At 38.7% G+C, this 25,547-nt stretch overlaps 2 protein-coding genes across 3 annotated transcripts; one reads left to right on the forward strand and one right to left on the reverse strand.

Annotated features, from left to right (window-relative positions):
* The first annotated feature begins 1,482 nt into the window (after nt 1–1,482).
* On the forward strand, nt 1,483–19,621 carry LOC127293021 (calcium-transporting ATPase 3, endoplasmic reticulum-type). Of its 2 annotated transcripts, XM_051322570.2 has the most exons (34): nt 1,488–1,658; nt 1,749–1,799; nt 1,889–1,922; nt 2,379–2,396; nt 3,088–3,224; nt 3,322–3,396; nt 4,099–4,144; nt 4,894–4,953; nt 5,043–5,123; nt 5,367–5,452; nt 6,010–6,111; nt 6,323–6,376; nt 7,430–7,531; nt 8,513–8,571; nt 9,741–9,885; nt 10,499–10,606; nt 11,497–11,649; nt 11,746–11,850; nt 12,611–12,807; nt 13,166–13,277; nt 13,436–13,534; nt 13,614–13,759; nt 14,425–14,482; nt 14,668–14,760; nt 14,944–14,994; nt 15,096–15,227; nt 15,512–15,613; nt 16,250–16,304; nt 16,416–16,501; nt 17,420–17,568; nt 18,666–18,771; nt 18,905–18,958; nt 19,154–19,202; nt 19,311–19,621. In XM_051322570.2, exons 1-34 carry the CDS (start codon nt 1,626–1,628, stop codon nt 19,373–19,375), a joined length of 3,003 nt encoding a protein of 1,000 aa, XP_051178530.1. In that variant the 5' UTR covers nt 1,488–1,625; the 3' UTR covers nt 19,376–19,621. The 2 variants fall into 2 exon arrangements, 1 of the variants encoding a protein (XP_051178530.1); XR_007845554.2 differs by lacking the exons at nt 18,905–18,958; nt 19,154–19,202; nt 19,311–19,621 and adding an exon at nt 18,331–18,457 and having other exon boundaries at nt 1,483–1,658.
* Nucleotides 19,622–19,682: 61 nt separating this feature from the next.
* LOC127293022 (serine carboxypeptidase-like 7) lies at nt 19,683–23,541 on the reverse strand. Its single transcript, XM_051322572.2, has 14 exons — nt 23,304–23,541; nt 23,056–23,201; nt 22,907–22,983; nt 22,692–22,814; nt 22,491–22,593; nt 22,318–22,355; nt 22,110–22,211; nt 21,932–22,012; nt 21,693–21,845; nt 21,488–21,559; nt 21,085–21,203; nt 20,879–20,992; nt 20,733–20,778; nt 19,683–20,624 (listed from the first exon to the last, which is right to left on the reverse strand). The coding sequence occupies exons 1-14, from the start codon at nt 23,486–23,488 to the stop codon at nt 20,541–20,543; spliced, it is 1,443 nt and encodes a 480-aa protein (XP_051178532.1). The 5' UTR covers nt 23,489–23,541; the 3' UTR covers nt 19,683–20,540.
* Nucleotides 23,542–25,547: the final 2,006 nt, after the last annotated feature.

Here is a 25,547-nt window from a genome sequence, read left to right on the forward strand (position 1 = left end):
CATCAAGTAGCGATTAATTGACCTATTAATCGTTGAATTGGATGATTTTTTGAACAGTGCATTTATTTGAAAGCTCTGATCTTGAGTTCAAGCATGTGAGATTTCTGGAAGTGAAACATCTTCGTATTGGGAGCTATGTATTGGAAACCGAAAGTTTTTTTTATTTTTTGAATGATGTCACGCTGAAAGTAGAATCATGTCGAGTCAATACAATTTTTTCCGTGTCTATATTTTTAGCTTTATTCGTTATAGATCTTAAAATTTCGTGTGAATAGTTATCACTCCCACAATGGAGTATCGTGTGTTAAATGCAAATTTAACAAAAGAGATTGTGTGAGCGTCATTTTCTTAACACGGGTGTGGAATTTGTGATTTTTTATACGTAGTTTAAGTTAGTCTTTGGCTACAATTTCTCTACGCGATTTAATTTAGTTGCATATTTTCCAATTCGTTGACTATGAAAGTACCAAAACAAGCACTTGTCCATAGTGGTACAAATTATTTTCAAGATCTTATTTTTATTTTTTAAGTTCACATCGAGTTGCCCAATGAGACTTCACAAATTGAGAATGGGGAAGAGACCCAATGGTTAGCGTAGCAATGGCACACAAATTTTTAGAATTCTCACTAAGAACCGCTTCTGTAAAAAAATTGTCACCAAGGGCTGGCTTGGTCTTTATTTTAAACTTTAGAAATTATGCAAACGAATAAAGTGAGATAGTTCTAATTTGATGACCATCAAATTGACATAGAGTACTATTTTTGTGTAGAAGAAGATCGATCTCATTCATAGACCATAACCACTTCCCTTATTTTTATTATATATATATTTAAGGCTTCTACTAACAAAAGATTTATAATATTTTTTCTCTCCATTTTGACAGGTTCGGAGGGATAGTTTTTTTTCTTCCTTTTTTACACATCCAGATGAATAGTTTTTTTCTTCCTTTTTTTACACGTCCAGATGGATAGTTTTTTTATATTTCTTCTATAAGTTTGGAGGATAATTTTTTTTTGCGAAACACAAAAGAAGCCCACATATATGTACATAGACCCACCCCCTATAAATGCACACATGCATCCTGTTCTATAAGCAACTCCGAACCGCGTCTAAGAAATTGGTTTAACAGGTCTTGGGATTAACAAAGTCACCACATTCATCTCGCTGTCGATAAAAACATCACCGAATATTCCACATTTATAAGACATGATGATCTCAGAATGCCACTGACCTCCTAACCATTTAACAAGACATGATGATCTCAGAATGCCACTGACCTTCTAACCATTTAACTACCACAGTTCACAAATATAGGAACAGTTTTAGTTGTTCTTGACCGGTTGGCGACGATGGAAAGCAAAGCAAAAGCGTGCATCGCTTGTCTCGCACTTCACTTCCCCATGTCCCATGTGTTCCCAGCGGTCGAGCCGGACCACACCAACTGCGGTCAAAGAGATCCCATCGCCACCTGTCCACCGATGAGCGCAAATCCCACCGTTGCTTGCTAAACACCACCAAAGCCAAAAACCCGAACTGAGAAATCCGGCCACTTCCCCATAGCCGCACCGCCGCACCGCCGCGATCACCCCTCCTCTCCGCCTCCAAGCTCCCGCGCCGGCCGACCATGGAGGACGCCTACGCCAAATCCGTCTCGGAGGTAGGGCACTGCTCCCACACCACCACTTGATCCCCCTTCGCTGCCGCCGCCTCTCACGGATCTGGTCGCCCGCCCCGCCCGTCCTCGCAGGTGCTCGAAGCGTTCGGCGTGGATCGGACCAAGGGCCTCTCCGACTCGCAGGTGCTGCTTCTGACTTCCGACCCGTCCCGCGCTGCGGAATTTTGGTCTGGGTTGTGGACTGATTTGGTCTCTGGCTTTTGTCTCGGCAGGTGGAGCAGCATGCCGTGCTCTACGGCAAAAACGGTGAGAAGCTTCGTGCTGCCCTACGCGTTCCTCAACAAGTAAATGTGGCGTGCATGAATTTGCTCTACGAGCTCTTTGTACCTCTAGAAAACTCATATACCTTCTAACCGCTGAGATTATCCAGCACAACCGTTTCAATACAGACATAGCAGTGCCACAACTCACAGGTTTTACCTTCTCCAATGCCCGGCTGAAACTTGAAAACTCACCGTAATGCCGATTTAACTGGATTGGTTCAGCTTTCATGCTTGGAATGTAGTTTAGACCTTGGACACCTACTGTTTTCTCAGTAAAACTTGAAACCTTCAACTGAGACCTCTCCACAGTTTTTGAGGGCAGGCATATCTATGTTTTCGTCCGATTTTGCATTGCGCTCACCTACTTTGATTCTTCTTATCATTATTGTGGCCTCTAACCGAGTTCTGTGCTTTGTTATCATGCATGGATTATGTCCAGAGCTGCCCCATGAAGAAAGTAAGTTATCGGATCTAACTTCTAATGTTTATTTTATGTGCTGCAACACATTTCCTGTATATGCCCTTTTTCAAAATTGTTTGCCATCAGAAATCTTGGTACTTGGTATTGCATTTCTTTTTTAATCGTATGGGAGCACAAATGGTCAACGAATTTCTCTACAGAAAATATTCAGAATTTTATCTTCTAGTAAGCTTGACATAGCTCTGATATGTTATTCCATAATTGTACAGTCAACATATACCGTAACTGCACGCAATCCAAATAAGTTGTTTCCTGCTAGCCATACCCACGAGTGCTGTTTTTTGTTATCATCTACTCTCCCTGAATATAAGTCCAAGTGCACCATGTATAAGAACAAATGATGCATGTAAACTAAGAGATAGTTACCAATATTACTTGCTAGAATTTTAATATGAATATAGATCGAAAATATTGTAATGGATGTATGCTTGATTTTCTCAATGTACTTATTTAGTGGGACAACAATTTCGGAATTTTGGACTTATATTATGAAAATGAGAGTATCATTGAACTGTACGTCTGGTAATTCTGATCTTAAAACGATTCTTTCTTGTTAAGGCAGTCGAAATGTTAAGGATAGTAGCATAATAGTATGTGTGTTAGGGGTATCTGCCGTATTGTAGTTTTGTGTACCTTTCAATCTGTTAACATGAAACTTCTGACCCAGGTACCCCCTTCTGGAAGTTAGTTTTGAAGCAGTTTGATGATTTACTTGTCAAAATACTGGTAGCAGCTGCTGTGGTATCCTTCCTTTTGGCTCGACTGAATGGGGAAACCGGATTAACAGCATTTTTGGAACCCTCTGTAAGTCGTACTGTTTGGTGGATATATGCTGTGTGGAAATGATGTGTGAAGTGTCACATGCAGGCAGTAACTAACAGGGTGGATTATTTTTGTAAAGGTCATATTTATGATACTAGCAGCAAATGCAGCAGTTGGAGTGATCACAGAAACAAATGCTGAAAAAGCTCTCGAGGTTCTTTCTTTAAATAAGGCTCTATTGTTGTACCTAGTACTGCAGATATGTTTTGCTGCTGTTTGATATGTTTTTCTTTTTTGATATGAGTGCCTTTAATCTTTGGCTGCCCCTATGCTTTTTTATTTTCCACTTTCCTTCAAACATCTACTCCCTCTGTTCCCTTCTAATTGACTCTAATTTAGTACAACTTTGTAAATTAGAGTCAATTAAAAGAGAATGGAGGGAGCATATAACTTGAGTAGAACTGGAACTCGAAGTGCTTTAAAAACTGTTATCTAATCACTAGGATGCATAATTGTGTATACACCATGTTTATCCTGGTTATGTTCTCTTGTTTTCGTCTTCATTGTAGCTTGTTTCAGATATTTTAGAGCAACAGTAATGTCTTATTTGATTCAAAGGAATTTCAGGATTTTTGGAGGATTCAAATCCTTAGGTTTTTTCCTCTATAGGTTGTTTGATTCTCAGGATTGGATCCATCTGGATTTCCATCCACTCAAATCTCATGTTACAGTTCGTTCGTTTTTCCTGTCATGCGTAGGGAATAGGAAGCAGGCTCTTTGGTCCTAATTGTTATTTTTCTATGCATTGCTAATCTTGTTACTTAACTTTATCTTACAGTATGTAACCACAATTGGCATCAGAATGGCCAACTTTGATGACCATCCATAATGACCTGTTGATAAAAAAACTCTGTAGGAATTGCGAGCATATCAAGCTGATGTTGCAACGGTACTGCGCAATGGTACTTAACTTTTCGAATTGATTGTTGTATCTCAATCGTGCAAGCATATTTCCGTGCAATTTTATTTTTGCTGTATTCCGACTGAACGTCTGCTAATTTGTGACCGAGTTGCAACTACTCATTTAGTTTTGAAATCTAACATATGTAATATAACCATTTCATTTGAAATATTTAAATTCAAAATAATCTACTTGCTGTGGCACTGTCATGGGAGGCACGAGCTGACATGTCATTGAGACATAAGCTGCAATATGGATTAAAGTTCCCCTGCAAACATCAGCGGCTTTGGTCCGTTCTATACTTGTATTGTGGTAGCAGCATGCTAAGCAGACTCTTGTACAAACCCTAGTTCCTTGCAGTTATTTGGTTTGCGCATACGTCTTGTACGCGCATATATATGTATTGACAACGTAGGAATTGGGCTTCGTTTTTAGCTTCTTCTTCTTCTTTTTTTTTTTTTTTTTTTTGAAATCAAACTGGTTTGGAAGAAGACGAGTTCAAGCAAAAATGCTTTGGCTAAGAGCAACATATTCAATTCATACTTCCTTGCTTGAGAAGTGCTATTTTGTATCACCTTTAATCTCATAAAGGTCCTTGTATTTGTATATATGAAAATGAAGTTTTATCAGGATATTTGTGATTGGACTGATTTATCTTCACTTTAAAGACTCATTATTAAATATTCCTTATGTTCTTTGGATCATGGTTATTCATATGGCTGAGGTACTTGTCAATGTTCAATTTGGTAGGTTGCTTTTCTATACTTCCAGCAACGGAACTTGTTCCTGGGGATATTGTAGAAGTGGGAGGTACTGTCCAATTCCTCCGAATATTTCCATTTAGTACCATGCTGAGTATGTTCCTGATGTAACTTGGTCATACCTTTTTTATGGATAAGTTGGTTGCAAAGTTCCGGCTGACATGAGAATGGTTGAAATGCTAAGTCATCAATTGCGTGTTGACCAGGCGATTCTGACAGGTACTCTTAGTGTTGTCCCGTGCCATCTTCTTATTCGTCCTAATATGAACTGAAGTTTAATATGAGCAATTCATTGTGGCACTGTTGTTTTATGCAGAATGGATAGTTTATGTCTTTTTTGATCCATGCATTGTTCTGGCAATGTAGCTATCAATTTAAACACTGTTAAATGCATGCTGTAAATCTGTCAGAAGCTCTACTTAGTGTTTCTGAATCGTTTGTTTATTTTTTGGATTATTCTAGGGGAAAGCTGTTCAGTGGCTAAAGAGCTCGATTCAACTTCAGCAATGAATGCTGTCTACCAGGACAAAACAAACATTCTTTTCTCGGTAGGTGTATATGAAGCAAACTGTTGCACTCTGCATCTTGGTAGTCACAATCATGTATATTACATAGATTTGTCCTTTTGAGTGTTATAAATGTAGGGGACAAATCAAGTAAACATGCATCTTTAAGTGAAAATATATGAGCTCCCATGCGAACCATTAGATGAGAGATGAATGGATCAGATTTGGATGTTACTGAAAATGTTGGAGCCCGTGTGAGGCGGTTACCCAGAAAAATGTCCATCATACCTGTACTTGATATTTGCAGGGTTGCACTTACAGTTGAGTTCGCACTCCATGTTTTTCGCTGTGGAAACACTGCTCATACCTGTACAAATAATTGAAATCGGTGCTAGATATCTCTTGTCCTTTCTTATTATTAATGAGCATTTTAACACATATAGTAATTATATAAATCTTTATGAACTGCTCAAATTCCTGGATCAAATTTTAAATTACATCTATATGAACACATCCTCTTTTGAACTTTTGCTCATTGCAACCATCCTCCAGTTGCTTGTTCTGAGCTTTGCATGCTGTCTGCTGTCTTTGCTTCCCAGGGCACTGTTGTTGTAGCTGGTAGAGCAAGATCTGTTGTTATTGGTGTTGGTTCTAGTACTGCAATGGGAAGTATACGTGATGCGATGCTGAGAACAGAGGATGTAAGTAATCGGCGGTTTGCCCCTCTTACGCATATTTTATGATAAAATGGACCAATTATGTTTCTCATTCAAATTATATGTAGTCACTTTAGGCCTTTTGCTGCGTTAGTATTATTTTTCTTCTTAGAACTTTGGTTAATGGTGACATTACCCTGCTGCTTTATGTATAGTGATGATTCTAAGCATTGACAACATTCCCACTCACTTTCAGGAAGCGACTCCACTGAAGAAAAAACTGGATGAATTTGGCACCTTTTTGGCAAAGGTATCTGACCATGGGTTTTTCAATACATATGAGTAGTTTTCTTTCCAAAATCAAGGGAAAATATTGCCTGAAATATTATGACTGAAGCGAATTGATTGAAACATTTATTGGATTGAAGGCTTCTCAATGAAAACTAACAAAACTGAATTGGGTTCCTTTTGTTCAAGGGCCTTAGTGGCTTGCTATATCCATTTTTTTCTGGTAATATAACAATAACATTGTACTCCCTCACCAAAATGTAGTGCATATTAGAATTTTTAAAAGTCAAACGATGTAAAGCTTGAGCAAGTATGTTGAAAAAATCATCAACATCTAGAATGCCAAATCAATACCATTAGATTCATCATGGTGTATATTTTCATTTGGTATCCATTTGGTGTTGTAGATATAGATATTTTTCTCAATAAACTTGGGTCAAAGTTGATGAGGTTTGACTTTTAAAACAACTCATGCACTATATTATTGCAAGGAGGCAGTAATATTTTAGTTTGCTCCTACTTATTTACTCCTCCTGTCCCAAAATGTAAGGCATCTTAGGATTAGTCAAAAGTCAAATCTTACTAAATTTGACCAAATATTTAGGAAAAAATATTTACATCCACAATATTGGATGGACACATTAAGAATGAATCTATTGATATTGATGCAGTATTGTAAATGTTCATATTATTGTGTATAAACTTAGTCAAAGTTTTAAAAACGTTGACTTTTGACTAATCCTTAGGCCCCTTGCATTTTGGGATGGAGGGAGTATGTAGCTTTTCTATTTTTACACTGACTAGCGGAAAGTCGTAGAGAGGAATAATAGTCTAGTTCAAAACAAACGCCAATGCAGATTAGAAGTTAATCAGTACAAAGCTTTGAACACAAGTGATATTAGTGTATCTTATGAATATATTACATGTAACAATGTGAGAATTATTGTAACAATGTGAGAATTATTGCAATGGCACAAATGATGAATTGCATATAAGTTGTGAGTGGCCGTGAATCACCGCTGTTGTTTCAGGATACTTCTTTGAGGCTTCATCAGATTATGTTTTTTCTTTTCAGGTGATAGCAGGGATCTGTATTCTTGTTTGGGTTGTAAATATTGGCCATTTCCGTGATCCTTCTCATGGTGGTTTTCTTAGGGGTGCCATTCATTATTTTAAGGTATATCACTGTTCCTGTTCTGTTTGAATGTATATTTCCTAGCATTCGTTCATTTTAGGTTGACCAGCAGTCCGTTATATATTATCTCTTTTTTACATCGTGAGAGTTGACAAATATTTCTGTAAAACAATAAGCAGAAATTTGGTCGTTGAGTGTTAAGACGAAGTGCAGAATTTGGTATAGTTGGTTCTCTTTTCTAGACTGCATCTGCATGACCTAGTAGTGGTGGTCTTCTGACTTGATTATTATTGAGAAACCTCATCTTTCATGGATGCTACATCCACAAAAATTAGCCTTAGTTTGTTGTTGTGATCTACACTTACATACACGTGTAGAATGGCATTGTTTAGTCATATGTGCAGGCCATTTCATGATCTTGCCTGGTATGGTCTATGCCTTGTATCTGGATTGCTTAGATATGGTTGATGCTAGCAAATTTGGTTTCATTTCATGTCAAGTTGACTGACTTAAAATCTTAAATGTGATCCTTGTTCGTATAATTATGTTTAATCGTGTCCATTAAGTCCACCTACCTACATGCTTTAGTACAGACCTGTCAATAGTCTACCTTCATTTAGGCATTTCTGTTTCTACTACTTCCAACTGCTTTTAGACCTATGACCTATGAACTTCCCATTAAATATAGATTGTTCTACAACCTGAAGCTTATTTACTCATTCCTTTGTGTCGTAGTTATACCATGGCATAGTAAATGTTCACGTTATCACCGTTAAATGAAGCTGTACCACATACTGAGAGAAAAAAATGGAATAGTGAAGGGCTGTATTACTCGGTACTTTCATGTACCTGAAGCTAGAATGAGCTGTACTTACAATTGGAGGGATTAGTTGAGTTTTGGTACTTCCACCTTGGTGACTAATTATACTGCTTGCCTTTAACCATTGTTAATTGTTAAGTATCGTGCCCAACTTTAATTTTCGGAAAATATACACGCTCTACACTTACACTTTCTTTTGATAGGTTGCTGTTGCCCTTGCTGTCGCAGCCATTCCAGAAGGTCTCCCAGCTGTAGTAACAACGTGAGTTTCCATACATACAATTTATAGATTTCCAGTAGTCCCAAGTAAATCTTGTTATGGGATCCAGTTAAACTATCAATATAAAGTACTATCTAAATTCAAGCAGTTAATGCAAGGTATAATTATTATTTCCAGATTAATGATTTTTTGCTATGTTATGATGTTTCTCAGTCAGTTATTAGTAAAGCAGGATATGGAGTCATCTTAAAATGGGAAGTGTGATAGTTCGGAAGTTTGAAGGAGTGTAGGGCACGCCCATAGTAGCCGGAAACATGGAATGATGCTGCATCCCCTGACCAAGGATCATCCACCCTGATCAAGGGTTGGGGCCGAGGTCCACCAGGTTCGCTAAACCTGCCAAATGGTCTCGGCTGCGCCAGCTTCTGTAGGCAGCCGATGGCCGCATAGCAGCCAGAGGTCGGAGGCGACGCACTGATGACTTTCTCGAGAGCTTGTGCGCCTTAGGTAGCCGACGACAAGCATCCAGGCCCGGTGGCATGTCTGGGGAAACCTGGCAGGAAAATCAAGTTGACGTACAGGTTCATGGTTTGGGCAGACACCGACTGGGTCTCAGATTGTTGTGGGCTATGACTAGATGTGACCCATCTACTCCAGTCGTATGGTTTTGCTATCGTCCCAAAATTTCTGGGTCGTGTTCTGCCGATCGATCAGGTCTGTTGAGAGATGTATGTCCACGTCGATCCCATTTTTTCCACCCGGCGATTCTCAACCCTCATTCCTGTCCCTCGACCCAACCAGTCCGTAAACATGCTAATTATGGGCACACCTTGTAAATCAAGTTTAAACAAGTGCGAAGTAGCTAAGCTTTGGAGGTTTGTGTATTGTAATATAACGAGATCCCTTTGTCGCTATTAGCTACTTAACAAATTTCGTTTCCTTGTATATGCTGTCAACCATTTCTACCGCTTTCTACAAAATTAGTCAATTCTACCTGACTGACTTTTCGAGGAGAGGGGGAGAATCGGTTGTGTGCAGCCTTGTCAGCCATGACTCCAGTTAAAAACATCAGAACATATGCTGTGCATTACCAATCCTATCCTCCGTCTAGATGTTTAAGTTTTTTGTTCATTTTATGCTCAAGTTCATTGGTTTGGGTTGTTCCTTCCTGAAGTGAATGTAACATATCATTGATCTGTTTTTGCTTATAGGTGCTTAGCTCTTGGTACCAAGAGAATGGCTCGCTTGAATGCAATTGTCAGGTCTTTACCCTCTGTGGAGACACTAGGATGCACCACAGTCATTTGCAGTGACAAAACTGGTACTCTTACAACAAACATGATGTCTGTGTCTAAGGTGAATATTTCAGTTTACAACATCAAATATCATTTAGGTGGCCTTTTTCATTTTATTTTCATTTATTATGGCATAAAATCGCAGTAGTATTTGACTAAAATGCTATATACATTGAAGGTCAAAGTCTGTTAAACTCGGTAAAAACTGTAAATGGAGGCCGAGCTACATGCAGCCCTTTATTAAAAAAAATCCAAAATTATATTTTACAGTTTCAAAAAAATCTGAAAAAATCCTAGATGTAGCCAATGATGTATGCTACGAACATGCAAAATCTCAATGTGAAATTCTTTGTATTCTAGGATACAGAAAAATGACAAAATCTGGCAAGTTTTGTAGTTTTGAAATGTGAACCATTCACTATACTCAGATTCACACATTTTTCATTTCTGTGTAGCCTAAAATACAAAGAAATTCACATTGAGATTTTGTATTTTTGTAGATTTCATCATTGGCTACATCCAGGATTTTTTTTTCAGATTTTTCTGAAACTTAAAATTATGATTTCGATTTTAAAAAAATAAAGGGCTACATGTAGCTTGGCCTCCATTTCTCCACTCCCTTAGGCCATTATATTATTTTCACCCAGAACTAAGAATTATTTTTAATATCACAGGTATGCGTTGTGCGGTCTGTGCACCAGAGACCCATAACTGACGAGTATTCTATTAGTGGAACAACATTTGCTCCTGATGGGTTTATATATGATGCCAGTAAATTGCAGGTATAAAGATGTTTTTCACAGTTTTCATTAATTTGTGGATCATTATAGTGCAGCAGCCTAAACCCTGTAATTTCATGTGGCTAACAGCTTAAAGTTATGCTTTATTGACTGCAGTATGATAACACATTTCCTGAACGATACCAACTCGTACAGCCCATGCCATCTGACCAAGATTATCACTATTCACTAGTCTTGTACTCATTGCTCTTCTAACATCAGTTTTACCAGTGTGTCTTGCAATAGAGTAGAACAACAGATTATGATGGTGCATATGATATGAACAGTAGACATAGCCTTCTAAATTTTTTAGACATAATGAATTCGAACTTTCTGGAAAGAATGGGGTTCTCTCTGGGGGGGCGCACCCTCTCTTCCTTTTTGAGAAAGATGGGCTTGTTTTTTTTTTTTTTCAATAAGTTCTATTGCTTTGACACATTTAGTATATAACATAATATATATAAGAAAAAAGTACTAAAGGCGAAGGGCATTCTGTTGTACAGCTACTTTGGTATAGTTACAAAGGTAACCGGTAGGTGACTGTTGAATCGACAGTAGTTCGAGCTACTGTAGTCTCCCCCGTTGACCTTCTTTTTTAGATAGAATCCTCAATGAGTGGAAAGGACTCCCAGACTTGCTCCACAGTACGATGAGTTAGGATGCAAACTTTGACTGAGATTTATGCAACACCTGTACACACATTGAGGCAAGTGTTAGGGCCTCTGTAGATGGATTAATCGCGTGAGCAGCTGCTTCACTATACTACAGGACTGGGGAACCCTTCGGGTTATTTATTGAGTGATCCACGATGTCCCTTAGTTACTGCTGCAAACATTGATATGTACCATTTGGCTTGAGGAATTAACTTTTGAGGGGATTCTCATCTGCTGCAGCTGGAGTTTCCTCCTCAATCCCCATGTCTTCTTCATATAGCCATGTGTTCAGCTCTTTGCAATGAGTCCACTTTACAGTACAATCCTGATAAAAAATGTTATGAGAAAATTGGGGAGTCCACTGAAGTTGCTCTGCGTGTGCTGGTGGAGAAGGTCAGTTGTTAGCTATGGAATTGACTTACCAGTGCATTTTTGATTGCTTTCATAGGAAATGTCAATCTCAATTTCATGTTAATTTTTATTGCTTAGGTTGGTCTTCCTGGTTTTGATTCGATGCCTTCAGCTCTGAACATGCTAACAAAGCATGAGCGCGCATCGTACTGCAATCATTACTGGGAAAATCAGTTCAGAAAGGTTATATTCCTCTACTTGCTTGCATTGATTTATTCTTCTTCTTTTCTGTGGCTTGTATTTGCAGTTCTTTTAAGAGTGGCATCCCCCTCCCCTCCCTCCCCTCCCCTTGTCCACTCCATTTTCAACAGAGCTTCCTTCATTGTGGAGTTATTTTACTAGCACACATAGGCATTAAAATCATTATCCATGTATAACTGGACAAAGTACTGTAAGGTCAGCTGTTGTATGGAAATTGCTGGTCTGATGAATAGATGTTCCATCCTTCATCGTGCATATTCTCATTCCGAACTGAACATGCACAGTTTCCCACATGACACATGCATTCCTATCTTGTGGATTTTGTGGTTGTGATGCCATTTGCACTATTGCCATCCTTAATTGTATCAGGCAGCAATACTGTTTAGTTACTAAAAAAATACATTTCTGATACTTTATGCAACTACAGAAGTATTTCCAAAATTCTTAAAGTATCAGGAGATATACTGGAAGGTTCCAACTGTTTATTTAGGTACCTATTTGTGTAACTATTAAGTGTTAAGTTATTCATCTTTAAGTCACTATTTTAGTTAAACTGCAGTTGTCACGGATAAATATTTGCACACACTTTGACTATACTTCCTATCTGCGAGAAATATCATTTTCTGTATGCTGTATTGTCTGACTACCTGTGGCTCATTTAGTTTATCTTGTGATTCCATTTCTTCAGATTTATAGTATGAAAGCTCTTATGGTTTTAAATTTTTTCTGATTTATTCTTTAGATATCAGTTCTAGACTTTTCCAGAGATCGCAAAATGATGAGCGTCCTTTGCAGTCGAAAACGACAGGAGATTATGTTTTCAAAAGGTGCCCCTGAAAGTGTAATGGCTAGATGCACACATATATTGTGCAATGATGATGGTTCTTCTGTACCATTGACTATGGACATACGCAATGAGCTGGAATCTAGATTTCAAAGGTTAGCATCCTCTGCAGCCCAAAACGGCAAGAGAATATGTTTTCAGATATGCCCCTTAAAGTGTAAAGGCTAGATGCACACATATTTAATTTGTAGGTTCATGTGGTTGTATGTTTCTTGATGGATGTGAATATATTAGTTGAATATTCACTTCATAGAGGCAGATTTAACAATAGAACTGATTATATTTCTGACGCCATTTGACCTCGATAATTTTGATCAAACCCTGCCTCTGAGTTAGAACTTGGCAATATTATCATTACTAATGATTTTGTTATTTTTTCCAAATATACTCGTAACATCTTTTTTACATTGAATTTTGTAGTCGATTATGTCTAATAATCTCTGAATATTCCAGTTTTGCAGGAAAAGACACCCTGCGGTGCTTAGCATTAGCTTTAAAACGAATACCAGAAGGCCAACAAAGTCTTTCCTATGACGATGAGGCAAATCTCACATTTATTGGATTGGTATGCTTTGTCACTCCTTCTGGTTCAGCTGTTACTATTTTAGTAGTCTTCTACTTTTTTCGTTTTGTGCTTCGCTTTTGCAGTAAGGCATCAATTTATGTTAGTTAAGATAATGTAGACATTAATATTGACTACATGTTCATTTGCTATTGGTTTAGGTTGGGATGCTTGACCCTCCAAGAGAAGAAGTTCGCAGTGCGATCCAGTCTTGTATGTCTGCAGGGATTCGTGTTATTGTTGTTACTGGGGATAACAAGGTTTGTCAACTTACTGGTTTATCATTGCTCTGAGATGATCTTTTGCTACTGGCGAGAAAATAAATATGTGCTATTATAGTCCACTGCAGAATCTCTGTGTAGGCAAATTGGGGCCTTTGAGCATTTAGATGATTTTACGGGGTATTCATATACAGCATCAGAATTTGAAGGGCTTCCTCCTTTGGAAAGGGCGAATGCATTGCGAAGGATGGTTCTGTTCTCCAGGTGATTTTTTTTTCTTAGAGAAAACACAAAAAACCTTTATGTTTCATTTCATTGAAAAAATGGAAGGGGACTTGGCTATTTCCCCCCTTCAAAATCTCCAGGTAATTTGAGCAAAATTTAGGACTTAGCTACCCCCTTGCCGAATGGGTAATGACATCCCAGTTTCTCTTGTAATCAGCTCCGTGGACATAAAGTGTATAATGCAAAATGCTAGAGCATTATTCTACTGGATGGAAAATGTTCTTATTAATTGTCCAGGTCACCCAGTTCATTGCTGATGAAGTAGCTCTAGTGATTCACACAGCTAGTGCTGCTATAAATGGTCATAAGTTCATCCAGTGACTGCGATAGGAGTTTTTTAGTGTGTTTCCTACTAGATTTGTTCTAGTATCGTGTGCATTGTTACTTCTTATATAGCTCAGAAGAATAATATGGCATCGACAATCACAATTTGAAATAGTAATTATGGCAACCTAGTGGCGTGGAACATAATATATGCCAACTTACCTATGTGTCAAATGACTACATGGGGCTTTGTGATAAATCAGACAAAAAGTTCCTAAAATGATTGTACCATCAACAGATGTATGGCTTAATCACCGCTCTTCCAGTTTTGTACTCTTGACTTCCTTTTTGTATCTGAGAGGTTTTACTGGATGATGCAGAGTGGAACCTTCTCATAAAAAGATCCTCATTGAAGCCTTGCAATCACAGAATGAAGTGGTAAGCTTCTAAATTTATGCACAAATTCTACCTGTTGATAAAGTCTCCACTGGGCTTCAGTAGCTTTATGATAAATGAAATTTATTCAATTGCCATGTAATTGGTTATGGCAATTTATGCTTCGCTTCCCCCTCTTCATGCAATAATCCAGTTTACACAATAGCCATGTTCATTTCACATGCAAGGTTGCAATGACTGGTGATGGCGTCAATGATGCACCTGCTCTGAAGAAGGCAGATATAGGAATAGCAATGGGTTCAGGAACTGCTGTTGCAAAGGTATTGCTTTTCTTGAAGTAAAGAGGAACATTAGTGATCATTATCTTGAGCTTTTTTTTAGCAAATATCTTGAGCCTTTTTTCCTTTTAACGATATCTTCAGCCATTTCATTTATTCATTTTTTTAAGTTGCTGTTACCGTCGTTTTGGATTTTCTAAACATATGTTTACCTTTCTATTTCAGAGTGCTTCAGACATGGTATTGGCTGATGACAACTTTGCTACAATTGTTGCAGTAAGATTAAGTTCTCATGATTGACATACAAATAATACATGACCATTGGATCTTATTATGCTCTTTGTGTACTTAAACTTTTGATTATTGTTTATTCATAGGCTGTTGCAGAGGGGAGGGCCATTTATAACAACACCAAGCAGTTTATTCGGTACATGATATCATCAAATATTGGGGAGGTAGTTTGTATTTTTGTGGCTGCAGTGCTTGGGATGCCTGACACACTTGTACCTGTAAGTCAAAACTCCTTAGGCTCTATGCTTCTTGAGATGAGATACATCAACTTATGTTTACAATCTATCATCTTTAGTTGAATTAGTAACTAGTATTCAATCACATTCTTTGTTTTGAATTAATGTGGCAATAAATAGAGTCATATGTATAATGTTTACCTTGCCATTAAATTTTCTCCCCTGTGTACTACTGTACTTCCTAACATGATTTTTCTTAACATCCATCACATTCATATGTGTGGAGCTTGCTGATTTTTAATCGGTCTCTACTCACCACTTTGTAGGTCCAGCTACTCTGGGTAAACCTTGTTACTGACGGGTTGCCTGCAACTGCAATTGGTTTTAACAAGCCCGATGGCAACATCATGACAGTTAAGCCCCGCAAGGTAACTAAAAATTGTAATGTATCCGATGAAAGGGAACTTTCCATCTTATTCATTAACGTGATTAGTGCTTTCTCAATATTCATGTTGGTACATTGTTGTTCAATTATTTGTATAAACTAATGTACATTTTAGTTTATCATCGTCATTACTTTAGTGATTATGCTGACTTCAGTTAAAAGTTGTTTATCAGTTGACTGTGTTGGTATAGTGAGTAATTCATCTATGACCATGTAGCTTTTCTGAAGATGGAAATTCTGAATCTTCTATCAACTGTGACATAGAGAAAGTCCACAATATAATGGACTTATGGAACATCACTTTTCACTAGTAAAAATCTTTTGGCACAGGGATATTGCTAAGTGCTGGATGTTGCAGTTCATCAAATCGCTTTCTGTTCCTTTTGCATGCACATTATGCTCTATGTCATGTTTACATTGGGTTCCTTGTTGCGTCCATGAGAACTGTTGACTTGTTTCCTTTTAATTACTGTGTGGTTTTAAGTTCTAGGTATTGGTCAAAAAGTAATTAAAAGGAAACCACACAGTACTGGGTGGGCCAGTTCAAGTGGTAGCTATGATTTATCTTTTGTAGACTGATTAATTGAATGCGCTCTTCTGCTGCATATTTGAATTGTAGGTGAACGAAGCTGTAGTTAGTGGATGGCTCTTTTTCCGCTATTTGGTCATTGGTGGTATGCACTTGCTACCTCTATGTAGCATCTACTTATTGTTAGCTCTGCTTTTGAAAAATATTGTTACACTTGCTTCCATTTTTTTTTCTTATAATAGTTTTGTTTATGCAGCTTACGTTGGTCTTGCTACTATTGCGGGGTTCGTTTGGTGGTTTGTTTATTCTGAAAATGGTCCTAGGTTGCCATACTCTGAGTTGGTAAGTTGGGGATCTGAAATTCTTTCTAGTTTTTGCTCTGTTACTTTTTGGTCCTTATTGGAGAGTCTCAAAGCTCTGTAATACCTGCACATGACAAGGGTTACAGTAAACCGCATAGGTTTATACTTAAAAATATATTCATCTAGATTATCATATGTCTCTGCTGTTGGCAGTGGCACTGCTTGCCTATATCATTGGGTTGCATTTTCCAGGAGATATTGATCCCACATGTTTGAGTGAGTGTTGCCAAGAAACCTCATTATTTCCTTGTCAAATGGAAAACATTATGAACTGATGTGCATTATGAAACATTATGAACTGATGGTTCAGGATTGACCATGACCATATCTTGGCAACATGCTCAAATTAGCTTATACAAAGATATACCCTTTGGTGGGCCGATGGATGGACAGATAATGAAGTTTCAGATTTCCAATTCATATGGTTGTTTGGATGTACCCATGTATTAAAGAAAATCGCTTATATTCTATATAAAAATGTTCTGGCTCACAGCCAGTGCCTGTTAGGAATGGGTTTTGTCCTTGGTAGCTTCTATTTTAAAGTTGTGCATGTACTTTGAATTTGGTTTGTTCCTCCTGGTTTATCGACTGATCAAAATTTTAAAGAGAACAGACTTTGATCCGGCTCCAGGATGGTACATTGCCTCTGGATCTCACTGTGGTTATCGAGATATTTACCACCACAGAATGGTAGTTCACTTGCATATTAGCATAGCTCAATTTACTAAACGTTAAATCATTAATACTATATGCTTCCTCTCCCTCTTCATGCCTGCTTGACAATATATCTTATTGTCTATCATCCCTTCTTTGTTCTTGTTTGCAGTTCCTTATCGTGTCTCTTATTCAAACGTTACTGATTCTGTAACTTTTGAATATCTTTCTTTTCCTATCGCAGGTCAATTTTGATTCATGTTCAACCAGGCAAACTTCCTATCCATGCAGCATCTTTGAGGATCGTCATCCATCAACTGTTTCAATGACTGTTCTTGTTGTAGTTGAGATGTTCAATGCCTTGAATAACCTAAGTGAAAATCAATCTCTCCTGTAAGATCCTTTATTCCTCATCTCTATCACTATTTTGAACCTAAGGTTTTTCTACATAGCACCCAATAGCCATACTGACATCTACTAGTTGTAATGTGCCTGCAACAATTAGCTTTCATTAGTGATTTTAGTTCTTTTTGTGTCTGTTTCTCTTTGATTGACTTGCGAGTCAGCAATTATAATTATTCTAGTAAGTTGTCGAAGGTAATCCTATTCTTAGATATCTGCTTAACCTGTTTAGCAATCCAATTTCCCAGGTAATAGCCACACCAATATAATAGACTTCTGTTAAATTTGAAACATAAAAAGGAAATATAGTTGTGCTATTTCTTTGCTTAGGCGCCACACCAATAGATTTCTTTAAATTTTGAAACGTAAAAAAGAAATTCATGTATTTTATTTCTTCCCTTTGGTTACATTTGAGAATCTCCATTTTAGGTGGCCTGTGTACCTTATATTCTGGCTTACTACATATTCTTAAACGTCATTTTTTTCTTCTCCCACAAACCATTCAAAAATCACAACAAATGTACTACTCCCTCCATCCCTAAAAAACTGCTCAACTTTGTCTAGATACGGAGGTATATAGACACGTTTTAGTTATAGATACATCCATATCTAGAAGAAGTTGAGCAGCTTTTGTTGGGACGGAGGGAGTATCAAATTCACGTTTGGAAGAAGTTTCCAATGGTGTAATTTTTATGTCCCATGCCTCATACATTATTGGTTAATTGATGGTCAAAGTTAAATCTCGAAATACAGGGAGCCTTATAAAATTGGATGGACGAAGTGAAGCATGCATGAAATTAATATATGCGGAAATATAGATGGATGTCAATATATTTCAAATAAATGGTGGCCCCTTAGTTGGCACCCGGCAGTAAGGCTGGTAACCACCAGTAACCAGTTAATGGCTGAGATATTTTACAGTTTGTAGTGCTCCGAAAAGCTTGTGGCACATGCAAAATATTTGTTTACTAATTCTGGCCCAGTGGCACTATCCTGCCCTTTGGCCTGTATCCTTAATGTAGGACACATGTTGAATATGTAAATTAGCACATAACCTGAAATGATTTTCTGCACTTCTCTTTCAACAGTGTCATTCACCCATGGAGTAACCTATGGCTTGTTGGGTCAATCATTCTGACAATGCTTCTTCACATATCAGTCTTGTATATGGAACCCCTGTCAGCTCTTTTCTCAGTAAGTCGCCCATCTTCACTTTTGTGCAGTTGTGTACCCGCACTACGCAGTTAGTCATATGGTCATTTGCTCTTTATAGTAAGCTTATAGTATTCCCCAGGAAGTCTTAGTAAATGGTGGTTTACTTGTGCAGGTATCTCCATTATCTTGGGCCGAGTGGAAAGTTGTTCTTTATCTGTCATTTCCGGTTAGTATTTTTTTCAACCTTGACTTGCCATGTTATTCAAATATCTAGTGAATCTAGTCTTCACATATAAGAAAATGGCACACGGGAATTCCGCATCTACTTAAGTTTTTAAAGCAGTGGCTAGTTAAGAACTTGACATTTATTTTAGCTTTTCCTTCATCACTATTTGATGAAGTAATTTTATATAATTATTAGGTAATTTTGATTGATGAGGTGTTGAAATTTTTCTCAAGAAGCTCTAGAGGTATGTTATCTAACTGCACATTTTCCTTGAAACTTTTAGTTTTTCTGCAAATGCTTCACCAGTTATATTATTTTTGTTAGCCATAGCTGATAATTTTATTATTCTCAGCGTGGAGATTCCCTTCACGGTTATGGAGGCGTGAAGTACTTCCAAAAGAAGCTCGGGATAATTAATTTTAGGAGTCGGCAAACTGCTTGATACACTAGAAGCTCGAGCTTGGTTGCGGTAAAACTGATCTAGGCTAATTGTAGAAAATCTGTATACCTCTTTCTATGGATTATGTCAAACAGCGATTAGCAGGTAACTATATAATTTTAATGTATGAAAAGATGAGTAGAGAGCAGTTTTGGATGTATGTTGTACGATCGAGTTATACATAGTCAGAATGTTCAAACTTGTAATGTAAACTTAACCTTTTATTTTGGGTTTCCCTCCGTTTTTATATATAAGGCCATAAACTCACATTCTAGATACCAAGGAAACACAGCCAACTAACTTATTTATATTGAAATGCTCTCGTATTTTGGGCTTAAACATATTGCATATACAAGTTACATGGTACGCTTTTATATACTCCAGGTGGACGTAAATAAAGATGTGTAGCCCACCCCTTCGTTTATCTTCAACCCGAGCGGGGGTAGTGCAGAACTGATCAGCAGAAGGTTCTTGTAACTTCTGGTTCCCCTCGCCACTATGGATGGCAGCCTGGACGGCGGCAGCCTCATGAGGATTGATGCTCTTGTAGGGCTCTCCTTCGTTTGACGAAATTCTGGAGTAGCCATTGGCGATCCAAGTGGAGCTTTTGATGAGAACATCTCGTGGATTTGGGGGTCTCACCCATCTTGACGAGGGACTTCTCGACGAGCTCCATGCACTTGCAGAAGAGGTTGGTGTTGGGCTCGTGGAACCTGGCACCGGAGTAGATCCTCTCGTACAGCGAGTCAATCCAGTGTGGGATGTGTAAATGTTAACCGAAGTGGGCTATGTGTAATTCTTGCAATACCCCATCATGCTGAAATATACACGAAATTTGGTGTAGCATTTCGCATCTCGTTAGAACTGCCAAAATAAGCTGTCCAAATCCATTTGATGTACGTAAAAAGACCCATAATTTTCCAGCATTTTCAAATAAATGGTGTTGCCTGGTAGAATATATGGTGCGGTACATCGGCTCTGCATTTTTTTCTTGAACATAAATGTGTGTCATGGTACCCCCTTATGATGATGTCATTCAGCCTAAGACATGTCTTGCGCTTGCTGGATCATGAGACTGTTAGCTAGTTGATGCTTCAAAAGTTGTTGGGATATCTGAACCCTGAAGCGATCGAAGCAGAGGCGTCAAAGAGGCTCATTGTTCAGCCACCGTTGGGCCATGGCAAAGCATTCTTCAGGCTGGTACTCTGGAGCAGTATGACCACCACCCTGCACACACAAGTAAACCATCAGGGGCTCCAACAATAGATAACACGTACAGTTCTCCCATTCAATGCATGGACAAGAAACGTGATCTGCAAAGTCAAACAATATCACCTTTATGGTTGCAAATGTCAAGTTGTTTGCGTATGCTATCGTAAATCTGTGCAAAAGAAATGACCCATTCAAAAGATGGATACATACAAGAAATAGCACACAATCCGTGTGGCAAATATTCAAAATTGCCGGAAAGATGACTTAACCCTGCAGCTTGGCCATCGAGATGCCATGCCCTCCAGTCATCGACGATGGGGAAGTTCAAGGATCTGATCCACGCCTGTGTCCCGAGCAATGGCACCTCTAGATCATGGTCACCACTACGCTCACACAGGATTCTAGTTAGAGGATGCGAAAGAAAATTTTGAGTCAATATGAATAAGAAAACTTGCATTGATGCTTTTGCCTTCACCTGTATACAAGTACACGGTAACCTCTTGTGGTAAGGTTGAGATGGTACGGTATGCTGCTTGGCATATCAAATGTGTAGGGAAGTCCTTTGATGCACCTTATCCACTCACTGGTTGTTCCCTATTGTCAGATTTATTTATAGTCAAATATTGTTCCAAATGATTGAGATTAGGATAAAGTAAACTATTCAATCCCCAAATTTACCTCAACTTTACATGTGTCCAGAAACTTTTAAGATAAAATTTAGGGTTAAGTAGTGTGTTGTTTTGTTCATATTATTCTACTTTGCAATAAGAGACTTTTACACACCAGATCTAATTAGAGGGGCAAAGAAGCTAATGCTACCTCACGATACTACAAATACTTTCTGGAAAGAAAAATAGCAAAACATAAAGCAAGTTTACCTCCTTGACCCCGAGAGAATTTCTAGTCAAGTTGTCGTTCATCCAGAAATATGCAAGGTAGTAACCGTATGTCTGCAGTTTAGAAAAGAGGGATACAAATAAGTTCATGATTCGATACCAAAGTGCTACCTGACATTGTCACGTTCAGAAAAAAAATCTTCCGTCGAATTGACACTCAACACTCAAGTGATGAAGAAACACTGACAAAACAATCTAAAGAGGGTCGGCCAGGCGCTGCATTTATCTTAATAGATTCTTCCATCAGAAACTTTCTTCGTGAAGCATCGTCAAACGGTTTAGGCACAGCGACGACACATTTTTTGTACAAAATGTGTGCATCTGCAATTTCAGAAATAAGCTGCGGTAACAGGATACGCATCAGCTGATGTTGGCAGCAATAAGAGAAGTCCAGAGAAGAACAATAGGTAAGTATATAAAGTTCACATTTTCGATTTTACGCAGCACTCCAGCACACAATTGATTCGTTGGGTTTACGTAATCCCCTTTACAGCTCTTCATTGCATCCTGTGAAAAAAAAATGCCACAGATTGTTTTGATCGATAGACACACACTACAAATTGTACAAACTTTTTCCAGTGCAAATTAGTGAATGCATAATTACCTCGTATATTTGATCAGATATTATTCCAAAGCCATGAGCACTTGGAATTCTAAAATTTATATCAAACTTTGGGTCTGTTTTAGGGTTGCCAACTAGATAGCCCTGAAAATAGTTGTGTCAATACAATAAAAGAACGTGTTACAAGATCGCGCACACTTCGTGTTGTCATTGCAAATAATAATTGTTTGAAGCCCAGAGAATAACCTGCCTTGAGATTAATCAGAGGCTGCTGCCTTTTCTCAATTCCTGGTAAAACAATAAATTCAGGAGTGAGTTGGTGACTCGACTTCTTTTGAAATGGTATTGGTTTCTTTATGTTTCTTTAAGAATGAACTAAGTGATGCTATTAGGATATGTGCAGTATTCTGCAGGGGTGATCACCTTCTGAAATATACTGTGCGATAAGTGGGATCACCATGCCAGCATATGAATCTCCTCCAAGGTAGAAAGGATTTGAAAGGTACTGCGGGTGATCAATGAACCACTACATATATGGAGCAGCAAGCAAGAAATCAGCGCAAATTATTGTCCAGCCGAGCAACACGAAACATTTGGGACACCAACAATGGTAACTGTCCCCACCTTATTCAGAAATGTTTGGACTTGCAGAGAAGAGGAGTAGTCTCCGACATCATAAGCTTTGGGATCACGCGCATACGAGAAACCTGAGCCGACGGGCGAATCCAAGAAGAGGATGCTTGCCATCTGATAATCGTCGTTGTCAGTAAGCCAACAAAACTGAGAAGAAAATGAGGAACATGGATCATCTTAAGCATCATGGATGATGATCTTCTTACCTTGGTCCATGATAGCGGGTTATATACCAACTGCGGCAGACCACCACTATACGGTGCCAACACAAACTTCACGGGACCTGCAGTGCAAGAAGACGATGTGTGTGACATGGATATATGCAGAAGAAAATTTGTTGATCCGGTGTACTGACCAACTTCGAAGGCGAGGCCGCTGAAGACGGTGCAGCGGGGCCCGCCCGTCAGCCAGAGGATCAGGGGGTCCGTGCTGACGCTCCGCTCCGACTCGACGAAGTAGTAGAAGAGCTCCGTCCCGGTGTCCTCCTCCACGCTCACGTACCTGCGCATCGCGTGCCGTCTTGCTGAGTCTCGCGTCCGTTTCAGGAATCAGGATTGAACCGGCCGACGAGGCGACGGCGAAGTGTTAGGTGTGGGTGCTCACCCTGTTTCAAGGTAGAAAGGCAGAGGGCCATCGAATCCTGGCAGGTGGGTGACCACCGTCGACGCCGACGCCGACGCCGAGGACGAAAGCAGCAGAAGGAGGACGGCGGGAACGAGATGCAGCAGGAGCAACGGCAAGAGGTGGCATCGCCCGGCGGTACGCGCTTGGACAGGCTTCAAGGACATTCTGCTTTCTTTTTCTCGTCGTCTGCCTCTACCCTCTAGGCACGCTTTTTGTGTACTAATTTATAATGATTTGACACAGTTTGGTTTGAGAAGAAGAGATATAAATATTACCCTACGGAGTACGTACAAGTGATTGACGGAGTACCTACCCACTTTTAACGTGCACGCATCTAATTATATTATTTGTTATTCATCCGTGTCCCGCGTGCTCAAGATGATGCAAAATTGCCTCCATTTCCAACCTGCGTGTCAAATCACATGAGTAAATATTTACTGTATGTCTCTATCAGCATGGGAGGCATGCATGGATAATAAAACAGCGATGTACTACAATAGCAAGTTAGTTCACGGAAATTCAATTCCGGCTCCCGGGTGCGTATGCTCCCTATACCAACAAAACATATTTCGAAGTGTGGAAAATTTTTGACAAAAAATTCTACATGTACATCTCCATAATATATGTGTATGCGTCAAGTTTCACGAAAAAATAATATTTTTTGTGAACTATGTAAAAAAGAGAAAACTTATCATGTGAAAAGCATTGTTTTCAGCACTGAATTTTGTCTTTTTTACATACGTCACATGATAAGTTCATTTTTTATGAAACGACTTTGTGAGCGCGTAGCACATGAAGATGTACGTGCAAATTTTTTGTTTCAATTTTTTTGAAATTTAAAATATGTGTAAGATGCATTTTAAAATATAGGGAGCATATGCTCCCATGTTCCAAAACATCACTCCCGTCATCACACGGTCATCAAATGGACGTTAAGACGCTTTTCTGAATGAAGAGTTGGACGAGAAAATTTACATGGAACAGTCTGATGGTTTCGTACTAGAAGGTTAAGAAAGAAAGGTGTGTAAATTAACAATTTTTTTTGTATGATCTTCGACAAGGACCCAAACAGTGGCATGAGAAGTTTGAAAGAACTTTGATATCTATGGGCTTTGTTGCTAATGAAGCTGACAAATATGTGTATTACCGCCATGGTGAGGGTGAGGGAGTTGTCCTATGTTTGTATGTGGATGAGACAAGTCTCAAAGTGATTGAGCAGGTCAAAACCTTCTTATCTCAGTGTTTCAAGAAGAAAGATCTTGAAGAAGCTGATGTTATATTAAACATCAACTTATTGAGAGATGAGAATAATGAGATTACACTAGTGCAATCTCATTATGTTGAGAAGGTGTTGAGAAGATTTGGCTATGCCGATTGCAAATCCTCTCCCACTTGGATCCTAGTGTCTTGAGATACTCTCAAATCATTTGCTATGTATTTAGCTTGCGTTACGAAGCCTGATATCTCATTTGCTATGTGCAAACTTAGCCGGTTTGTGGCCAGCCCGGGAGATGATCATTGGCATGCTCTTGAGAGAGTGATGCGCTATGTAAAGGAAACCATAAGCTATGTAATTTATTATACCGGGTATCCAAGAGGACTTGAAATGTATAGTTATTCCAATTGGATTTCAGATGCTGATGAGATGAAAGTCACAAGTGGATATGTTTTCACTCTTGATGGTGACGCTGTTTCCTGGAAGTCTTGCAAGCAAACCATCTTAACAAGGTTAACTATGGAAGCAGAACTCACAACATTACATACAGCTATACTGTCGAAGCGGAATGGTTTCGTGAGTTCTTGACAGACTTGCCTATGGTTAGAAAACCAATACCGGCTATCCTCATGAACTGTGATAATCAAACTGTGATTGTGAAAGTGAACAGTTCTAAGGATAATATGAAAAATTCCAAACATGTCAAGAGGAGATTGAAGTCTGTCGAAAAACTGAAAAACTCTAGAGTGATAGCATTGGATTATGTCCAAATAGCTAAGAATCTGGCAGATCCTTTCATAAAAAGGATTATCAGGAAACATGATAGACCTTGCATCGACTGAGATGGGTTTGAGACCCACGTGAGTTGCCGAGGGGGTAACCCAACCTATGTGATTGGAGATCCCGTGAATTAGGACTTGAGAAAATAAACCGGAGCAACTGAGTTGAGAGAAAATTTGTATACTCCCACTTAGCTGCAGATGCAAAATTCTCGCATAGTTAAGGCA

This window comes from Lolium perenne, chromosome 4, assembly GCF_019359855.2.
Source record: "Lolium perenne isolate Kyuss_39 chromosome 4, Kyuss_2.0, whole genome shotgun sequence".
NCBI classification, from domain to species: domain Eukaryota; kingdom Viridiplantae; phylum Streptophyta; class Magnoliopsida; order Poales; family Poaceae; genus Lolium; species Lolium perenne.

Bases quoted from the DNA above. Each gene is read 5' to 3' on its own strand.
- LOC127293022 (XM_051322572.2), bottom strand. From the start codon at position 23,488: ATGTCCTTGAAGCCTGTCCAAGCGCGTACCGCCGGGCGATGCCACCTC. The intron at 21,846-21,931 runs GTGAACTTTATA...CTGTTACCGCAG, and splicing joins TGCTGCGTAAAATCGAAAAT to CTTATTTCTGAAATTGCAGA. The intron at 21,204-21,487 runs GTAAACTTGCTT...ATCTGACAATAG, and splicing joins ATTCTCTCGGGGTCAAGGAG to GGAACAACCAGTGAGTGGAT.
- LOC127293021 (XM_051322570.2), top strand. From the start codon at position 1,626: ATGGAGGACGCCTACGCCAAATCCGTCTCGGAG. The intron at 13,535-13,613 runs GTTTGTCAACTT...GTGCTATTATAG, and splicing joins TTGTTACTGGGGATAACAAG to TCCACTGCAGAATCTCTGTG. The intron at 18,772-18,904 runs GTAAGTCGCCCA...TTACTTGTGCAG, and splicing joins CCCTGTCAGCTCTTTTCTCA to GTATCTCCATTATCTTGGGC.